General features: G+C 58.6%; 1 protein-coding gene across 1 annotated transcript; it reads right to left on the bottom strand.

Moving 5' to 3' along the window:
• Nucleotides 1-1,305: 1,305 nt before the first annotated feature.
• On the bottom strand, nt 1,306-14,735 carry ANO9 (anoctamin 9). The gene is made up of 25 exons (XM_012936164.2): nt 14,706-14,735; nt 14,103-14,180; nt 13,940-14,014; nt 13,586-13,705; nt 13,270-13,415; nt 12,937-12,942; nt 12,548-12,594; nt 12,324-12,382; nt 12,167-12,240; nt 11,740-11,874; nt 11,560-11,656; nt 11,362-11,422; nt 11,166-11,248; nt 10,666-10,770; nt 10,403-10,567; nt 10,299-10,335; nt 10,071-10,182; nt 3,751-3,808; nt 3,490-3,587; nt 3,271-3,407; nt 2,992-3,144; nt 2,369-2,516; nt 2,125-2,226; nt 1,958-2,051; nt 1,306-1,886 (listed from the first exon to the last, which is right to left on the bottom strand). Exons 1-25 carry the CDS (start codon nt 14,733-14,735, stop codon nt 1,680-1,682), a joined length of 2,427 nt encoding a protein of 808 aa, XP_012791618.2. The 3' UTR covers nt 1,306-1,679.
• Nucleotides 14,736-16,868: the final 2,133 nt, after the last annotated feature.

Here is a 16,868-nt window from a genome sequence, read left to right as displayed (position 1 = left end):
GGGCCAGGCGCTGGGACCCACAGAGGGGAGTCTCCTTCAGCGCGTCCCTGTCCTCATATGGCAGGCCCAACAAAGAGATCCCCAGTGCCATCCGCGTTACCCTTACCCCAAGTCTGACCCTGTCCTGTCACATTCACAGCCCAGGGCCCACAGTGCTGGATGGCGCCAAGCATGGAGCCAGGAGACTGGCGGCCAGCATCCGGCAGGAAGCCGAGGGCGAGGCTCTCCCTGGGGTACCCCATAAAGTTCCTGCCAGCCTGATGGCACAGGCCTGCGTCTGGAGTTGTGGGCAGCAACAGGGACAGGCCAGCTCAGGAGCGCGAAGTCCAGGTGAGACACTGTTGGGGTCTCCTGGTGATGGCCCCTGGCACCCTGGACCCACATGCCCGCGTGCCTCCGGGTGTGACCCGCCCCGCGCTCTGCGTCCCTAAAGGAAACGTGATCTCGCGTGTCCCCACGGCTCCGTTCTGCTCCGTGACCCGCGACGCCGGATCCCTTAAAACGCCACACTTCCTGCGCCGCCTTCTAGGGGGAGGGGCCCGGGTCTCCTCAGGGCCCACCGGTGGCAGGCGAGTGGGGGACGCGGGGTCGGGGGTGTGGCGAAGAACACTAGGGCGAGGGGCGCGCGGGACGCTGGACCGAGGGGGCGCGCGCGGGACGCTGGACCGAGGGGGCGCGCGCGGGACGCTGGACCGAGGGGCGCGCGTGGGACACTGGACCGAGGGGCGCGCGCGGGACGCTGGACCGAGACGCACGCGGGACGCTGAGCCGAGGGGGCGCACGGGGGACTCTTGGCCGAAGGGGCGCGCGCGGGACGCTGGGCCGAGGGGCGCGCGGGACGCTGGACCGAGGGGGCGCGCGCGAGACGCTGGATGGAGGCGGGAGCGGGACGCTGGGCCGAGGGTCGCCGTCGGCTGTGGTCTGCCCGCGACCCGCGACCAGCTCCCTGCGTTGGCCCAGGCCGGCTCGCGAGGGCCCAGGAGCCGGTCGCGGGCCTGCTGGCTTCTGGCGACACGAACCTCGAACCTCGGGGCCGGCGCGAGCCGCTTCCTGCGTGCCCCGGGGAGCCGCCCCCCGCCCCCCGCGCGCAGGCCCGGCCGGGCCGCACTCACCCCGCTGCGAGTCGCCGCGGCCACTCGGCGCCCGCCCGCACCTGCCGCCCGGGGCTCACCTGAGTCAGGTGCGCAGTGGCAGGTGCAGCCCCGCCCCCGCGGCGGAGGCGGTTTCCTCCGGGTCCCAGCGGCCCGGAACCCCGGGAGGCCAGAGCGTGTGGGGGGGGGGGGGCGGGGGGAGCTGTAGGGATCCCTCCTCTGGGAAGCCGACCGGCCCTGCCCCACGCCCAGGTGCGGAGGGCGGAGCGCGCTGGCCTGTCGCCGCGGGTAAGGTTCCGGGAAGGACAGGGGAAGCCGGAGGGGCCGACATTCCCGACCTTTGCCCGGCCTCTGTCCCCGCACCACCCAGAGCGACCCTGAAGTCCGCACCACAAGCTTTCTTTTATTCCAGCAGTGTGGGGAGCGCGGGGGCTCAGGGCCTGGAGACCTGACATCAGGGCAAGCGGGACCAGCCCCTGCCGGGCACAGCAGATGTCCCCTGGTCTCTCCAGCGGCAGGGGTCCCCAGAGCCCACACACAGACCCCACACTCTGCCAGCGTTCTCGGCCTGGTCTCTCCAGCAGGCCCCTACACAGCTGTGCTCTTGGGGCTGTAGCTGGGGCCACGGGAGGAGGGGACCTGGGACCCCGTGCCAGCCCCACCCTGGCTCTGCCGCCCTCCAGTAATCTTCTCCAGGAGCCTCTGGTACTTCTCCTCCAGAACCTTGTTCTTCACTGTCTGAGGAACGTCAGGCACGAACCAGGCAGCAACCAGCTTGATGCACAGAGCCACATGCTGGGGACAGGGGCAGGCCAGGTCAGGGCTGGCTCTGGGGGAATGGGGAGCCCACTCCATCTGCAACCCACCTCAAAGAGGATGAGGAAGGCCAGGCGGATGGCCAGGAGGACCCAGAACTGTTCAGAGAAGCTGTAGTCCTTGGCATTGCGGTAGTCCCGGTACCTGGGTGGGGTGGGGGTGGGCGTGAGGCCAGGGCCCCGGGGTGCTAGGGGAGCACCAGGCTGGGGCTTCAGACCTGCACTCAGTCACATTCTCGGGTCCCTGTATACTGCTGGCGTCCGGAAAGTCCTTGGTGTAGAACACGGACAGACTGTGGTTGATGTAGCCAGTGAGGCAGCTGTGGGGGCGGGAGGGGTGCGGGTCAGCATGGGAGGGGCCACATGCAGGCTGGCCAGGCCCAAGGAACCCCTCCTGGACAGCAGTGGGTATTTCCCTGACCTGGGGCCCCTGTGAGGCCCCCCATATCGTGGCCCCCTTACTCGACTCTGGGTGAAGCCCCCCGCCGGCATGGGCCATAGTGGTATTTGTAGACCACCCGGGGAATGAACTCAGACGTGAAGGCGATGATCATGCCGTTGGCGATGACGGCCAGCACACCAATGATCTCCAGCACCTGCAGCCACGTCCCTGGCACGGCAGTGGGGACACCCTCTGGGTCTGGGCTGTGCCCCTGCCCACCACCACCCACCACCTCAGGCGCTCAGTGCCCATGTGCCTTTCCGGCAGAAGGGGGACCTTGCTCTAGCCTGCACTGACTCACTGCAGGCAGAGATCCTGGCCCCACCCTGTCCCCTTAGTGGGCCTCCTGCCCCGTCCCTTCCCCAGTGTCTGCCCCTCCCAGCCCCTGCTCTGCTCTCAGCTCTGCTGCCCGGTCAATCGAGGGGGCTGCAGGCCCAGGTGGGGGTCTGTGAATGCCCCCAGGCAGCCAGCCTCTTACAGGGACTCGAGCCCACCCAGACCCCAGCCCTGTCTGTGGCAAAGCCTGGGAAGGGCTAGGGGTGAGGAGGCTTCTCGTCACCACTTGGGACCGCCACTCCAAGGGCTGTCCCCCAGGTCCTAGGCTGGAGCCCCTCCTTGCATAGCTGTACTGTGGGGTCCTGACCGATGTCCTTGGTCTTGCGGGGCACCAGGCGCCGCTGCAGCCTGACCATCTTGATGGCGTCCAGACGGATCTCCACCAGGTTGCTGAAGAAGGCGAGCAGTGGGGCCAGCGGGAAGGCAGCCACGAAGATGGTGGTGAAGCCATACTGGATCACTGGGGGTCCGGGGACATGCTGGGGGAAGCGTCCACTCACCCCCACCCCCAGCTCCTGCTCCCAAGCACCCCAGCATCTGCCTGGCATGCTCCCCCGAGGCCCATCCCGCCCCCACCAGGACGCACTCATCTCCATGAACTCATCAAATAAGCTGAAGGGGTTAACTGGGTTCATGTAGTAGTTCCGCCTCCAATCCTGCAGTGCAGGGGCCCGGTGTCGGCCCCGAGCGGCCTGCCGCGAACGCCACTTGAAGGACAGCCACCTGGGAAGGGGCAGACAGCTGGCTGAGGTGGGGGGCACTGGGGCTTGGAGGCGGGCAAGCCGGGGAGGGGGGCGGTCCTCACGGGCTCAGGTACTCCATGCAGTTGCTGAGTGTCTGCTTCAGAAGCATGACGATGGCCATCTGCATGAACAGGTCCACCATGCAGCCACTGAGGTGGCACTGTAGGGGGGGGACAGCGAGCATGGAGGTGAGGGGACATGGAGGGTCCTGCAGTGGCACTGGGGGCTGGCAGGAGCAGAGGTCAGGCCCAGGGGCCCGACGTGGGCAGGAGTCCCTGCAGCAGTTCAGAAATGGGACACCGAGGCATCCTGACCAGACTGACCTCTTCCAGCTTCCACATCCCTGCCAGGCGCACAGACTTCCCAGGGTGACCGTTGATCCTAGGCGAGGGCAGGGGAAGGACAGTGAGACTGGGAGGAGCAGTGTCTTGTTCTGACAGGTGGGTGCAGAGCAGGAGGGGGTTCGGGGTGGTGGAGGTAAAGGGACAGACTGGGTAGCACCATTCCCCTAAGCAGGGCTTACCCCAGTGTTGGATATCAACCCTAAGTGCTTTAGGTTTTATCAGTGAATTGCCCCTTTCCTCCTCCCAGAGAAGCTTACCATGCCCTTGCTAACATCCGTAGTTTAGCCAAAGTCTATCTTCAGCCTCCCCTTTGTGTTGGATATTAACCCTAAATGCTTTAGGCTTATTCAGTGAATTGTCTCCTTTCCTCCTAAAGGAATTTATATCACCCTTGCTAGCATCCCTAATTTAGTTAAAGTTTATTTGTAATCTTTCCCTTGTATTTTACCTTGCATTGTCACAGTCCCCCATGTTAATCTCGACTGCTTGTAAAACAAAACTTTCTGTGCAGACACCACACCTTCTCCAGATGGAGCCCTGGCGACACTGAGCAGCAACTAACACGGCTCTGGGATGTGGGACTGGGACACATCCGAGCTGGGGGGGGGGGCACTGGAGTGGGGCGGCGCCAGCCCAGCCTGCAAGTGGTCCTGGCCGCCGGAAGTCATGCCCTCGACCCACCCTCGGTGCCATCTTGCCACATTCAACAGAGAAGCAGCCAGGCATTCTGGTGAGCAACGCGGCCCAGAGAATGCTCCGGACCCGAATTGGGGCCAGCAACACCAGGGATCCGGACAGAGGAGGTGCAGCCACCACACCTTCTCCAGATGGAGCCCTGGCGACACTGAGTAGCAACTAGCACGGCTCCGGGATGCGGGACTGGGACATATCCGAACCGCGCGGCCGCTAACGTGGCTGCATGACCTTTTCTAAAAACTGAAAACATACAATCTTTTAATGGAAAAATAATTATCAAATGCTTCCTTAGTAGGGCTGTCTTGTTGGGGGTAAAACTCCCACAACAATAGTGAGTTTTGTATTGAAATATGGAACGTAATCAAGGTAAAGAGAAAATGAAGTGAAATTCACCAGTTATACAGTTGGGGGTGGGGGGCGGGGGCGGGGGGGTATACTGGGGATTTTGGTGGTGGAATATGGGCACTGGTGAAGCGATGGTGTTTGAATATTGTATAACTGAGACATAAACCTGAGAACTTTATAACTTTCCACATGGTGATAAAATAAAAATTTTAAAAAAAACTCTGGTTATTCTGACTTGTATTGACACTGCTTTGTATTTGAAGTGCTGTATATTTGTACTTGCTTTTCTGTTTCCCCTATAGTCTTTTATATGTTACCATAGAGCAATGTTCTTTGGTTAAACACAGAAAGACCATGAATGCTGTGCTCCTAATATTTGGGAGTTGATTGACTCTGAAATATATCTGCCCCTGGGCATAATTACTTGATCATAACTACTCGACTCAGGCTTCAGTTTCTGTAGTTCCTGACACCCCAAAGGGAGGTCCCACCGTGGGACTGGAATGGACCTGGGGCGAGTGGCAAAACTACCCGGCAGCGAAATGGGACATTCTAGAAAGCATAAATGCATGGTTTTCATGCAAACTGTTACAACTTTAGAGACAGGACCCCCCTGGGGAAGGACTAGCTGAACTGGTCTGAGGACTTAGTCTGGGATTTACGGTAAAAGCCTTGCTTGCACTCAGATCCCAGACAACCAAGTGTTTAAAACCCTGTTTGCTCTTAGCCCAGAGAACTAAGTGTTGGGACCTTTGCCTCTTGCTGTGTTTATCCAAACAACTGCTAGTATTGATAACTTAATACAATTAGAGGGAAACATAAAAGCAATACAGTTGCCCCTGGGAGACAGTGTGTCTCCTTGAGTTGATCTCCCTAAAAGAATTTCCTCTGCCAAATGTTTATCTATGTAAATGACCATCACACCTGTGCTTACTTCAACCCCCCTTCAGATGTTCTGTAAGTATGCTGGCAACCCTGCATTAAATGGGCCATTTTCACCATCTGACTGTGGTCCCCAGCCTCCCCGTCTCCCTGTCTCTCTGTGTCTCTGTTGGGGGCCCTGGGGACGTGGGGAGGCGGGGAGGCGGCTCAGGGCTACCGAACGCACACAGGTGTCCAGCAGCAGTAGCAGCAGCCACGAGAGGATCTTCATCTTTTCTTTTTTTGTTTAAACACCCCAGTGCACCCTCCGCACACACACAGCTCACACACGTATGTGCACACTAGTGTGGTTGGGAGGGAAAACTAGCTCATGGGGAAGGGGCAGTGGGAAATGTGTTCAGACTCAGGCACTGGGGGGTGGAGAGAGACCACTGAGTCTACCAGACAGCCATGCTGTGATGCCCACGACCCAGAGCTGGGCCACAGACAGCAGCTGCGCTGTGGCCAATGAAGTGTGCCAGTGATTGGCCCTGAGGGGCAGTCAGGAACCCACTGGGATCAGGGGAATGGGAGTGGACAGAGGGAGCTGAGGGAGGCCCCTGAGTGTGGGCCCTACAGGTGGAGGCGGTGACCACCAAGGCTTCCAGCAGATTCTAGAAGCTAAAATTGCACCACAGACTTCCCCTGTACTTCCAGGTGGGACACATGATAAACATAAAAGGTGGGTGCAGAGCACCCCCAGGCTTCAGCCCCATGAGACCCATTTTGGACTTGACCCATAGAACTGTCATAGGAAACATTTGTGTGATTCGGGGGGCTGGAGAGAGGACTTCAGGTTGGCATGTGCCTTCCTTGCATGCCGCTGACCCAGGTTTGATCCCAAATCCCTGGCAACCCAAATGGTCCCCTGAGCCATGCCAAGAGTGATGCCTGAGCACCACTAGGTGTGTCTTCTTTCCCAAAGAAAAAGTCACTTTGGTGGAAGAGGCCCAGGGATGATGGTTCAATGGCAAAAGCAACAGTTTTGCTCATGGGAGGCCCTGTGGCCATGCATCCAACTCCTGGTGCCCCTCCCCCACATGGGCCTGCCCCCTGGTACCACCCACTGGCACAGTCTACACACGTGTGCAATCTTCACCAAAGCAAAGCAGGTGTGAGAGTACCTCGCTGATGAGTGGGTGATCCTGGAGAGGGCCCTGGCCAGGTGGGAGTCCCAGTGAGCAAGTGTGTGAACACGGGGCATCACTGGTATGAAGTAAGTGTGTCGCACCCCAGTCATATAGCAACAAGGGGAGGGAAGGCGAGAAAAGTAAATAACTTTGGGGCCATTTGTTATGACCACCGTAGAAAACCACTACAGTGTCTGTGTAGTGCTTCCCTAAAATAATTTAATTATTTAAGATTGCTGACAGCAGTCTTAAACTAAACCCCACAGAATTCAGACTTAGTTTGAGCAAATGATTCCAAAGTTTACCCAGAAAAGCAAATATAAAAGTGTGAAAAATAAAACAAGAAGGGGAAGGGAGAGCCCCGGGTGCCAGCCCTGCATGGCAGAGCCTCTCACCTGTTACATAGTAAGTACCAGGTAAAACCATCAGAACCACAGGAAGGGAAAGGGATTCTGTGGTTGGGGTGTGGCCATGGCAGCTCATGCCCAGGGCACGCAGACATGAAACAACCAGGGCAGGGACGGCTGCCTGGCACTGGCAAAAACTGTACAGCCCCCTTTGCCTCTTCTGCAAAGTGAGCAGCTTGTGAGTCAGACAGAAGGCCTTGCGCAGAGGAGGCCACAGCTGACCCAGTTTCTAAGCTTGGTGTGGAATCGACCATGAAAGGATGACTGGTGACCACCAGGACACCAACATGAAGGTGCTCCCATATGAAGGGACCTGGCACCCACTTTCCTGAGGCCCCAAGGTGACTCCAGGTCCAGAACTGGAAGCTGGGAGGCAAGTGGAGAGGCAGAACCAGCGTGCAAGATGAGAGGGGCAAATAGGTAAAGGGGGCATCTGGATACAACCATGCTCCACCCCAGAAGCTGGAAGAAAGATGGGAGGAGAAAGCAAGAAAACCAGAAGACTCATTCAGAAGTCACTGCTTCCAAGGCAGGGGCACCCAGGTACAAGCAGAGGAGGAGGTGGGAGGCACAGGAAGCTCTAGAAGGCATGTGGGGGGCTGGGGGAGTCCAGCATCCTGGGCCAAGGCAGCTGCAGGGCAGAGTGGGGCTGGCACTGTCTGAGATCCTCAACTGGGCAGAGGAGGAGAGATGGGAGAGGTCAAAGGGCTGACTGGTCACAGGAGTGGACTTGAGGTGAGAGGAATTTCTGGGAAAGGTATGAGCATGCATGTTAGGTGGGAAGGAAAAATCTGGGAGCAGAAGAGGGACACCACAACCATGCATCATCACATCCCTGATGTCACTACAGCCTTGACATCATCACAGTCCTTACGTCACTACAGCCTTGACATCACCACAGTCCTGACATCACCACAGCCCTGACATCACCACAGCCTTGACATCATCACAGTCCTGACATCACCACAGCCCTGACATCACCACAGCCTTGACATCACCACAGTCCTGACATCACCACAGCCCTGACATCACCACAGCCTTGACATCACCACAGCCCTGACATCACCACAGCCCTGACATCACCACAGTCCTGACATCACCACAGTCCTGACATCACCACAGCCCTGACATCACCACAGCCCTGACATCACCACAGCCTTTTACATCATCACAACTAATATTATTGCAACACTGACACTATTGCAGCACTGGTGTCATTACAGCTTTTGCACCACCACCAGAGCCCTGGCATCACACAGCCCTGACATCACCAAAGCTCTGACATCATCACAGCCTTGACATCATCATAATCCTAATCTCACCATGGCCCTGAAGTCATTACAGCCTTGACTTCATTGCAGTCCCAACATCACCACCAGCTTGGTGTCATCACGGCTCTGATGTCATCACAACCATGAGGTCACCACAACTCCAATGTCATCACAGTGATATCAACCTTGTCAGATGCAACAAGCCACTAACAAGCCACGAGGCTTAAGAGTCAGAAATCTGGGCTGTGGTGGTGCCACAGAGCACTGAACACCTTGGGTTGGATCCCTGTACTCCATGATCTCATGTAGAGAAGAAAGGAAGGAGAATTGGGCCCTCAAGGAAGAGACTGAACACTACAGAAATCCCAACTACACTTTCTTGGGGAGCCAGAGGACCTGGGACTGAGGTTTCAGGATAGGGCTCCCCAGGGTGAGAACCAAGGATGGTCTACAGGTGGGGGGACGTCCCCAGGACCGCAGCTGCAGGTGGCCCTGTCACAAAAATCTGAGGCTCAGAGAGATAGGACCACGGGTAGAGCTCTTGCTTTGCATATGGGTATCCCCGGTTACCCATATGATCCCAGCACTTCATCGGGTCCTCTGAGCCCTGTCAGGAGTGATTTCTGAGCACAGAGACAGGAGTAAGCCCTGAGCACCACCAGGTGTGGCCCCAAAATCAACCAAACAAAAAAGTAATGGTGCATCAAATAAATGGAGTGATTACCTTCTCAAGAAAGAATGTTAAACATCTATTGATTGAACCTCCCACTCAAAGGTTCCCTTCACTAAACAGATGGGTGAGAGACATGTGCTCATGTCTGCTGTGTGTGCGTGTATGTCATGTGAGTTACCGAGGATGCTGAAAGCAGCTTTATGTATAAATCTTCAAGCCAAATAATCCAAATGCCCTCAAGGTAAGTTAAACAGATTCCAGCACCACTGCCAGGCAGCCCTTGGAGATTTGCGAATAAGACCCGACACGCAGGAAGGTGCCTGAGGTGGCCCCAAGAGAAAAGCAGCGCCACACGACTGTTCATGCGCACACAGCATGGAAGCATGTCTGTGAGGTGCCCCCAAAAGGCAAAACTGCCATCACAGTGGGAACAGAGCTCTTGTGCATATCTCGGTGGCAACGCTGTCATCTGTACCCAACAGAGATCTCTGTCTGTACACCTGTGTCGACAGCTGTACACACGATACCAGGTTTGCGATCTGAATCTATACCAATATCACATAACAATACCTCTGTCCCCATCTATGCCTCATTTGTTTTTTTTTTCTTTTTGGGTCACACCCAGCGATGCTCAGGGGTTACTCCTGGCTTTGCACTCAGGAATTACTCCTGGCGGTGCTTGGGGGACCATATGGAATGCCGGGGATCAAACCCGGGTTGGCCGCGTGCAAGGCAAATGCCCTACCCGCTGTGCTATCGCTCCGGCCCCTATGCTTCATTTGTTTTGAGACAAGTTTCCTGCAAAGCTACAAGGAGCACGTGCTTCTGTTCCCAGGTGACCAGTACGGGCTCTCACCTGCCCAGAATGAAGGCAACATAGATGAGGGAGGAGAAGTGGGTAAAGAACTGCAGCGTGAAGAATTTGATGGTGAACTTGCTCTCACGCTCTGAGAAGGTCCTGGGCTTCTCTGCAAGACACGTGGCTGTCCACCTCCCGACCTCGCCCAGGCCCAGGTCACCTCCAGCCCAGGGGGACCCAGCTCTGAATTCTCCCCAGGAGCCCTGGGCTGGGGCGTCCACTTACCAAGGTCACACAGTTTCAGGGCCACAGTCTTGTTGATCTGTGGGCAGAGAGCGGGGCTGAGCGGGAGTTGGGCGGAGGCCTCCCAGCCCACAGCCCTTACGCACCTTGGTCATGATGATGATCATCATGTAGTGCACCACTGCCCCGGTCACCACCACGGCGGTCGTCACCTGCTCCCCCAGGAAGGGCAAGGCCAAGTAGCCGAAGGCGGCAGCAGCCAGAACACGATAGACCACGAGGAGGTGGGCCATGCCAATCATGATGCAGATCTACGGACATGGTGAACACAGGGCCTCAGGAGGCCATGCCCAAACCCCACCCTCAGACTCAGGCCGGCAGCAGGACGACCGAGCCCTCCCCAGGGCACCATGATCAGGGCCAGCAGCAGGATGATCGAGCTGCGCAGGTATGAGTGCTGGTGTGGCCTCAGCTGATAGTTGGGGCAGTTGATGAGCTCCAGTGCAATTTCCTCCTACAGGGATGACAAGTAGACCCCAGACATGGGCACACAATTCAGACACAGGCACATGCCTCAAACACAGGTCACATGATTCAGACATGGGTACATGCCTCAACACAGAGCACACACCTCAGACATGAACATGTGCTTCATGCATGGACACAAGTGTCACAGCACATGATTCAGATGGGACACACATATAAGACATGACACATCCCTCAACATGGGATGCACATCTCAGACATGGGCACATGACTCAACACGAAGTACATGCTTCATACATGACATACGCCTCATACATAGGCATGTGCCTCACAGGACATGGGCACATGTCTCACAGAACACGAGGCAGAGGCTGCACACAGGCTGCCGGGCAGCTGACAGGTCTGGCGAGCCTGTAGCCTCACCTGGTCCTCGTCCCAGCCATACAGGTCCCAGTGCAGGACCACTTGGGCTCGCTTCCGCTTCCAGATCTCCAGGAACATGGTGGCTGCGGCGGAGACAAGGAGAGGGGCTGTGTGTTAGGGGGTGCACGGGGCTGCCGGGAGTCCAGGATGTGGGGTAGGAAAGGCCCTGGAGTTCAGGGCAGCCCCTACGACTCACCCCAGAGCGCCATGAAGATGGCAAACAGCACGGTGCCCTCGTTGTCAAAGAGGTGAGTGAGCTGGGGAGAGGGGGGTGCGGGGCAAGCTCCTGGTCTGTGCCCACCCAGGGGCAGGGAGCCCCGTGCAGAGGCTGGGCCCCATGTTCTCTGCTCTAGGTGACAGGTGGGAGGGGCCCAGTGGGAACTCGGGGGCAAACCTTGGCAAAGGTGCAGGTGTCCGAGAGCCGATGGTACCTGCGACTATGGTCGCCACGTGGGCACATGTAGATATCATGGGCCTCGCAGATCTCCTTGCTGGGGACAGGGGCCAGGCTGGAGGCTCTGCTGGAACTAGAGCGCACCCACCTGGCCCTCAGCCTCCCTGTCTGGGCCCCTACCTGATCTGACTGGCATCAAAGTGGACAAAGCCAAAGAGGAAGACCGCGAGGCCCACGAAGGCGGCAGGTAGCAGCATGCGGGTGTACCAGCCGAGCCAGGCAAAGTACAGGGCCACCTTCTCGCCGAAGTAGTTCCTGTGGGCACAGCTGACCGTCAGGACCACTCTGAGGGGCACATGTCATGCATGGGGACAAGAGTGTTTTATCACATATGGGAGCACAAATACATCTGTTTACTGGGGCACAGGTATGTCTGAGTGCGTAGGTGTATCTGGGGCACAGGCCTGTCCAGAGCACGGTGTGTCTGAAGCACGTGTGTGTGTCTGGGGCACAGGAGTGTTGATCACAGGTGTGTCCTGGGCACATAGCTGTGTCTGGAGCACACAGGTGTGCCTGCACACAGGTGGCTGGTCTGGGGCACGAGTACCTGATGTCATCAATGGGCTGATTTTGGAACATTTTCTTCCACTGGGCCCACTTCTCTTTCAGGACTTTCTCCTCCTACAGACACCCAAGGTGAGGCCTCTAGCCTTGGGGTCCCACCCTCAATGCCCCCTCCTACCCACATGCAGAGCCAGCCTCACCTGGTGCAGGGGAAATCTGGTTTCAAAGACCCCGTCGTTCACCAGCATCTCAAATGTATCTGGGGGTTCACAGGGTCTCAGGCAGGGTAAACAAGGGCACGGATGACCTGATTGCCCGCCCCCTGTCCTGCCTGTGGGAGGTTTCTGGACCACCTGCTTGGCCTGGTCCCTCCTGTCCTTCCACCACCTGCTGTTCTGTCCCTTCTACCCCCTCCTGTCCTTACCACCACTTGCCATCTTGCTGTTCAGGATGAAGTTGACAATGCGGATTCTGAAACAAAGAACTCAGGATGACCTACACCTGGGGCCCACGGGGTCTCCAGCCTTGAACCCAGCCCACTGTCCTGCAGGACAGGGACTCTCCAGGTGCCCCTCTCCTCCCAGGACCCACCCCCTGCCCCCGCTGCCTGGAACCTGCATGCCAGCCCACCCCCGATGTGCACTTTTCCTGATTCTGGGGGATGAAGGCTCAGGCAGACTGGGATACTTGTCCAAGCCCACACAGCGAGGAAACGCAGAGTCCACCTGCCCACAGGTCCTCAAGCCCTGAGTCCTCCCAACAGAGGAGCCTCCAGATCTGTGACCCCTGAAGTCCCCTCCCACGTTCCACTACCGCAGCCTCCTCTGATGGGGCCCAGCTGAGCTGACTGGAGGAGGAAGTAGGGGCAGACGCCTGTTCGGGGGGTGCGGGGAGAAGCAGGGGCAGTCTCAGCGAGGTACTCGGTGTGGAGAGGGAAGGGGCCTGGCCACCGGTTCCTCCCGCCCTTCCTTGGGTGGGGGCCTGTCAGATCTGCCTTCTGCTCGGGGTCACCAGGAGTAGGCTGTGGGGCCCTTTGTGCTCCTGTGGCCAAAACTCCTCCATCGTCTCATTCCAGGGGGCTCGGCAGCCGTGAGGTACCACAACCCCCCTTCCAGGCCAGCAGGGTTGGGACCCTCAGCATCTCACCGAGTGGTGGCTGGCATGGTGGCCAGGCTGTTTGGCTTTGCCATGGGGGTAGGACCCTCCGGCTCCATGAGGAGTGTGCGGTACTTCTCGAAGATGCTGTCTTCAGCTCGGATCCCAAAGAAGACCTTCTCCCCATCCTCCACCACCTGGGGCGGGGGGGGGGGGGGGGCGGACAGCGGGGCACTATTCATACCCAAGGCCACCTGCAGGGGGCACTCTTAGTCCCCACGGCCACCTGCGGGTTGGTCAGCTCGATCCACCGCGTCCGCCTCAGGCTCCTCTCTGAACCCCTCTCCCCCACTGCCCCTGCAGACACCTGGACATGGAAGCCCTTAGCCTCCAGCTCCTTCTGGAACTGCTGCTGCCTCCAGATTAGCCTGGGCTTCTTCTGGGTGCGGCTGTCAGCCACCAGGACATAATCGCATAGTTCAGGACCCTGGAGTGGAGGAGGAGACAGGAGGGCACAAACCAGGAGCAGGCCTGGGGCAGGGTAGGGGGAACTGGTGGGAGAAAGGTCTGTATGTGTGTGTACACTCACACGTATGTGTGTGAAAGCATGCATGTGTGTGCTCACATGTATGTATGCTGATGCGTGTGTATGTCTGTGTGCACACGTGTGTATGTGCTTGTGTGCATGCATGTGTGTGCACATGCGTGTGTGGCGGCTCACCTCATGGTTGTGGATTTCCACAAGCGGGAAACTGTCTCCTCCAGTGCCCATCAGGACCTGGAAGCTCTCTTCTTCCTGTGGAGAAAGAAGATGCGATGCCGCTGCCGTGTTTCCTGCACAGAAGCAGGTGAGGACGTGGGCAGTTGCAGGCGGTGCTGGGCACCGGGACGGTGTCCAGCAGGTGGGTCTTGAGTGGGAGACGTGGCTGAGGCTTCCCAAGGGGCAGGTTGCCCAGCGCCGCCTGGTCGGTGAACCGCAGACATGCGTGTGGCCGGCTTGCGGGCAGGCTGTGGACACTGAGGCAGCGCCTTCCCGCAGATGCCCGCACAGCGTGCCATGCCCTGGACCACTCCCTGGGAAGCACGACTGTCCCCTTGCGTTGGAATCAGCCCGGCCGACCAGACACGACCCCCTTTAGTAAAGTGGGTCCAGGAAAATCTCGTGGAAGAATAGGAGGGCGGACCCCAGCGGGACTGAATTTAGGAGGCCGGGGCAGCACCCAAATACAGACCCCACCCCTGGGGGCGTGGCATGATCACATGCAGACTCCACCCGAGGGCGTGGCAAACCACAGAAGACTCCACCCTAGGGGCGTGCCACAACCACAGAAGACCACCCCCGAGGCGTGGCACAACCAGAGAAAAGACTCCACCCCTGGAGCGGAGCGTGGCACAACCACTTGCGGGCTCCACCCTGGAGACTCGGCGCCTGTGGGGGGTGGTGCTGTGGGAAAGGGGCTCCTCAGAGAACCCTGGTCGGTGCCTACAAAAAATGCCAAGATGAAGGTCACAGTCATGCCATCTAGAACAGAGTTCCCACATGTTTTGGTTCCCCACCTCCTTTTCAGATTAAAAGTCACACTGGAAATCTCCTTGTTTTAAGTGGGCCCCTGCATTTTGCGTTCTGCCCAGCGTGGTGTTGCCCATTTTGGGGAACCCGGAAAGATGCCTGAGGCCCCCTGGCAGTACGGAATGTGACAGTGTGTGGTCCTCCCTGAACCCACAGTGCAGCCCCAGCAGCACAGGCCGTCAAGGGGTTTACTCAGGAGCCCGCAGGGCCAAGGAGAAGGGGACAAAGCCTCAGTAGTCACATGCACTGGACAGTTAGGTCGCATGTGGCCAGCAGGGCCTCTGCACCCGGTGCTCATGGCACTGAGCACAGGGAACCCCCTTACTGTTTTGTTTTGTCGTGTTTTGCTTGAGGGCCACACCTGGGGCTACTTGGGGGCCGCTCCTGCTGGTGCGTATGGCAATACGTAGGGACCATACATGATGCCAGGTCGGGGCAGCAGCTGCACCCTAGGCCACTGCCCCGACTCTGTACTGTCTGCCCCCCTCACTATAGTTTAATAAAGACCCACACCCAGCAGAGATTATGTGTTTCACTGCCACCCGCAAGGTAAGTGTGCTAATTACTGTACTATTGCTCCAGTCCTTTCTCCTTTTATGGCTTTTGGGTCACACCTAACAGTGCTCAGGGCTTACTCCTTGATTGTGCTCCATGGAGAGTGTACCCCATGGGTAACATGGCCTGTGGATTGATGTCCATGGGATGGTGTCCTGTGGATGAACTTCCTGTGGACAGTATGTTCTGGGGATGGGCTTTTCCAAGGACAGTATGTGCTGTGGACGGTATGCCCATGGGCTGGAGCAATAGTACAGCAGGTAGGGAGCTGACCTTGCAGGCTGCTGACCTGGGCTTGATCCCCGGCACCACAGAGGGCCCCTGTGCTCCCCCAGGAGTTATCCCTGGCCCGGAGCCAGGAGTGTGCCCCCGCCCCCACACAATGATGTGCTCTGTGGATGATGTGTCCCGTGGACAGTCAAGCCCTGTGGACAGTGTGCCCCATGGGTGGTGTCCTTTGGGTTTCATTGCCCCTCGGAGCAGACGGGAGACTTCAGGACTGAGACCGTTGCCCCCAAGTCCCTTTCCTGGGGAAGCCCAGTAGCTGAGAAGAGCTTTCGGGCAGCTGCCAGAGGCGGGGAGCCCCAGGCCCTGGTGCTGGAGGAGGTGGCTGTGGGCAGCCAATGCCTAAGCTGCATATCTCCCTCCAGCTCCAGGTGAGGTCACCAGCCTGAGGGGCAGATGCCATCCTGGAGCCAAGGCCTCTGGGTGACGGAACCGGAACAGCAGGCAGTCCTCTTGGGAAGCCCAGATGCTGCAGGGCTCCAGGGGCTGGGGGCTTTCAGGGGCTTCCCCCCGCAGCCTGGCTGTCCCCCAGGCTTCATGGCACCCCACTCCAGCCCTGACCCTGATGCCCACCTCCTGCTCACTGCCTGGTTGCACCCCAGCTGGCACCCCCTGCCCTCCTTCTCGCCCGCCCTCGCAACCACATTCCTCCGCCTGCTCCAGCCCGTCTCCCCGGGGCTGCCTGGAAAAGGCTGCTCAGATGAACAGCAGGGACGCCTGGTGGAGGCCGTCCTAGTAACAACAGGCTCAAGGGGACATCACGCTCTGGGCAGCTCGGGGTCTTGTCATGCTGTCTCCCTGAACCCGCAGCCTTCGCTCTCACCCCACACGCCGGGACAAGCAGCTCCAGAGGAGGCTGCCCCCACCCCACCTGGACACAGCCCTGGACACGTGGAGTCCAGCCAGGACAGCAGGCAGCGAGGCGGTGCTGCCCCACTTCCCAGGCTCTGCACTGGCTCACCCTTCGGTCTCTCGGGCACTCCCTTTGCTCTCACAGCCCACGGACACCTGTTCTCAGGTGTGGCTCCATACCTGAAACTCCTGCCGTCTAGGCCAGAGGAGGAGCCTGCCCTCCCTGGGCCCAGTGTCAGGGGCCCTGCGACCCTGTCCCTGGGTGCGCTCTGGGTTTGCAAGACCCCAAGGAAGATTCCCAGAACTGATCCTCCTTGCAAGGCTGCCAGGACACCCCGACACTGCCGAGGGCTGTGGCCAAGGAGGGGTCAGCCTGGCTGGGCAGCGG

Source organism: Sorex araneus, chromosome 6 (assembly GCF_027595985.1).
Source record: "Sorex araneus isolate mSorAra2 chromosome 6, mSorAra2.pri, whole genome shotgun sequence".
Lineage (NCBI taxonomy): Eukaryota > Metazoa > Chordata > Mammalia > Eulipotyphla > Soricidae > Sorex > Sorex araneus.
Note: the sequence above shows the minus strand (reverse complement) of the source record. Positions and strands in the feature narration are given on the sequence as shown.

Excerpts from the sequence above, each read along its gene's own strand:
- ANO9 (XM_012936164.2), bottom strand. The coding sequence starts at position 14,735 with ATGACTGTGACCTTCATCTTGGCATTTTTT. Across the intron at positions 11,875-12,166 it reads CAGCCCATTGATGACATCAG|GAACTACTTCGGCGAGAAGG; the intron begins GTACTCGTGCCC and ends CTGTGCCCACAG. Across the intron at positions 3,809-10,070 it reads GTTGCCTTCATTCTGGGCAG|GATCAACGGTCACCCTGGGA; the intron begins GTGAGAGCCCGT and ends GCCCTCGCCTAG.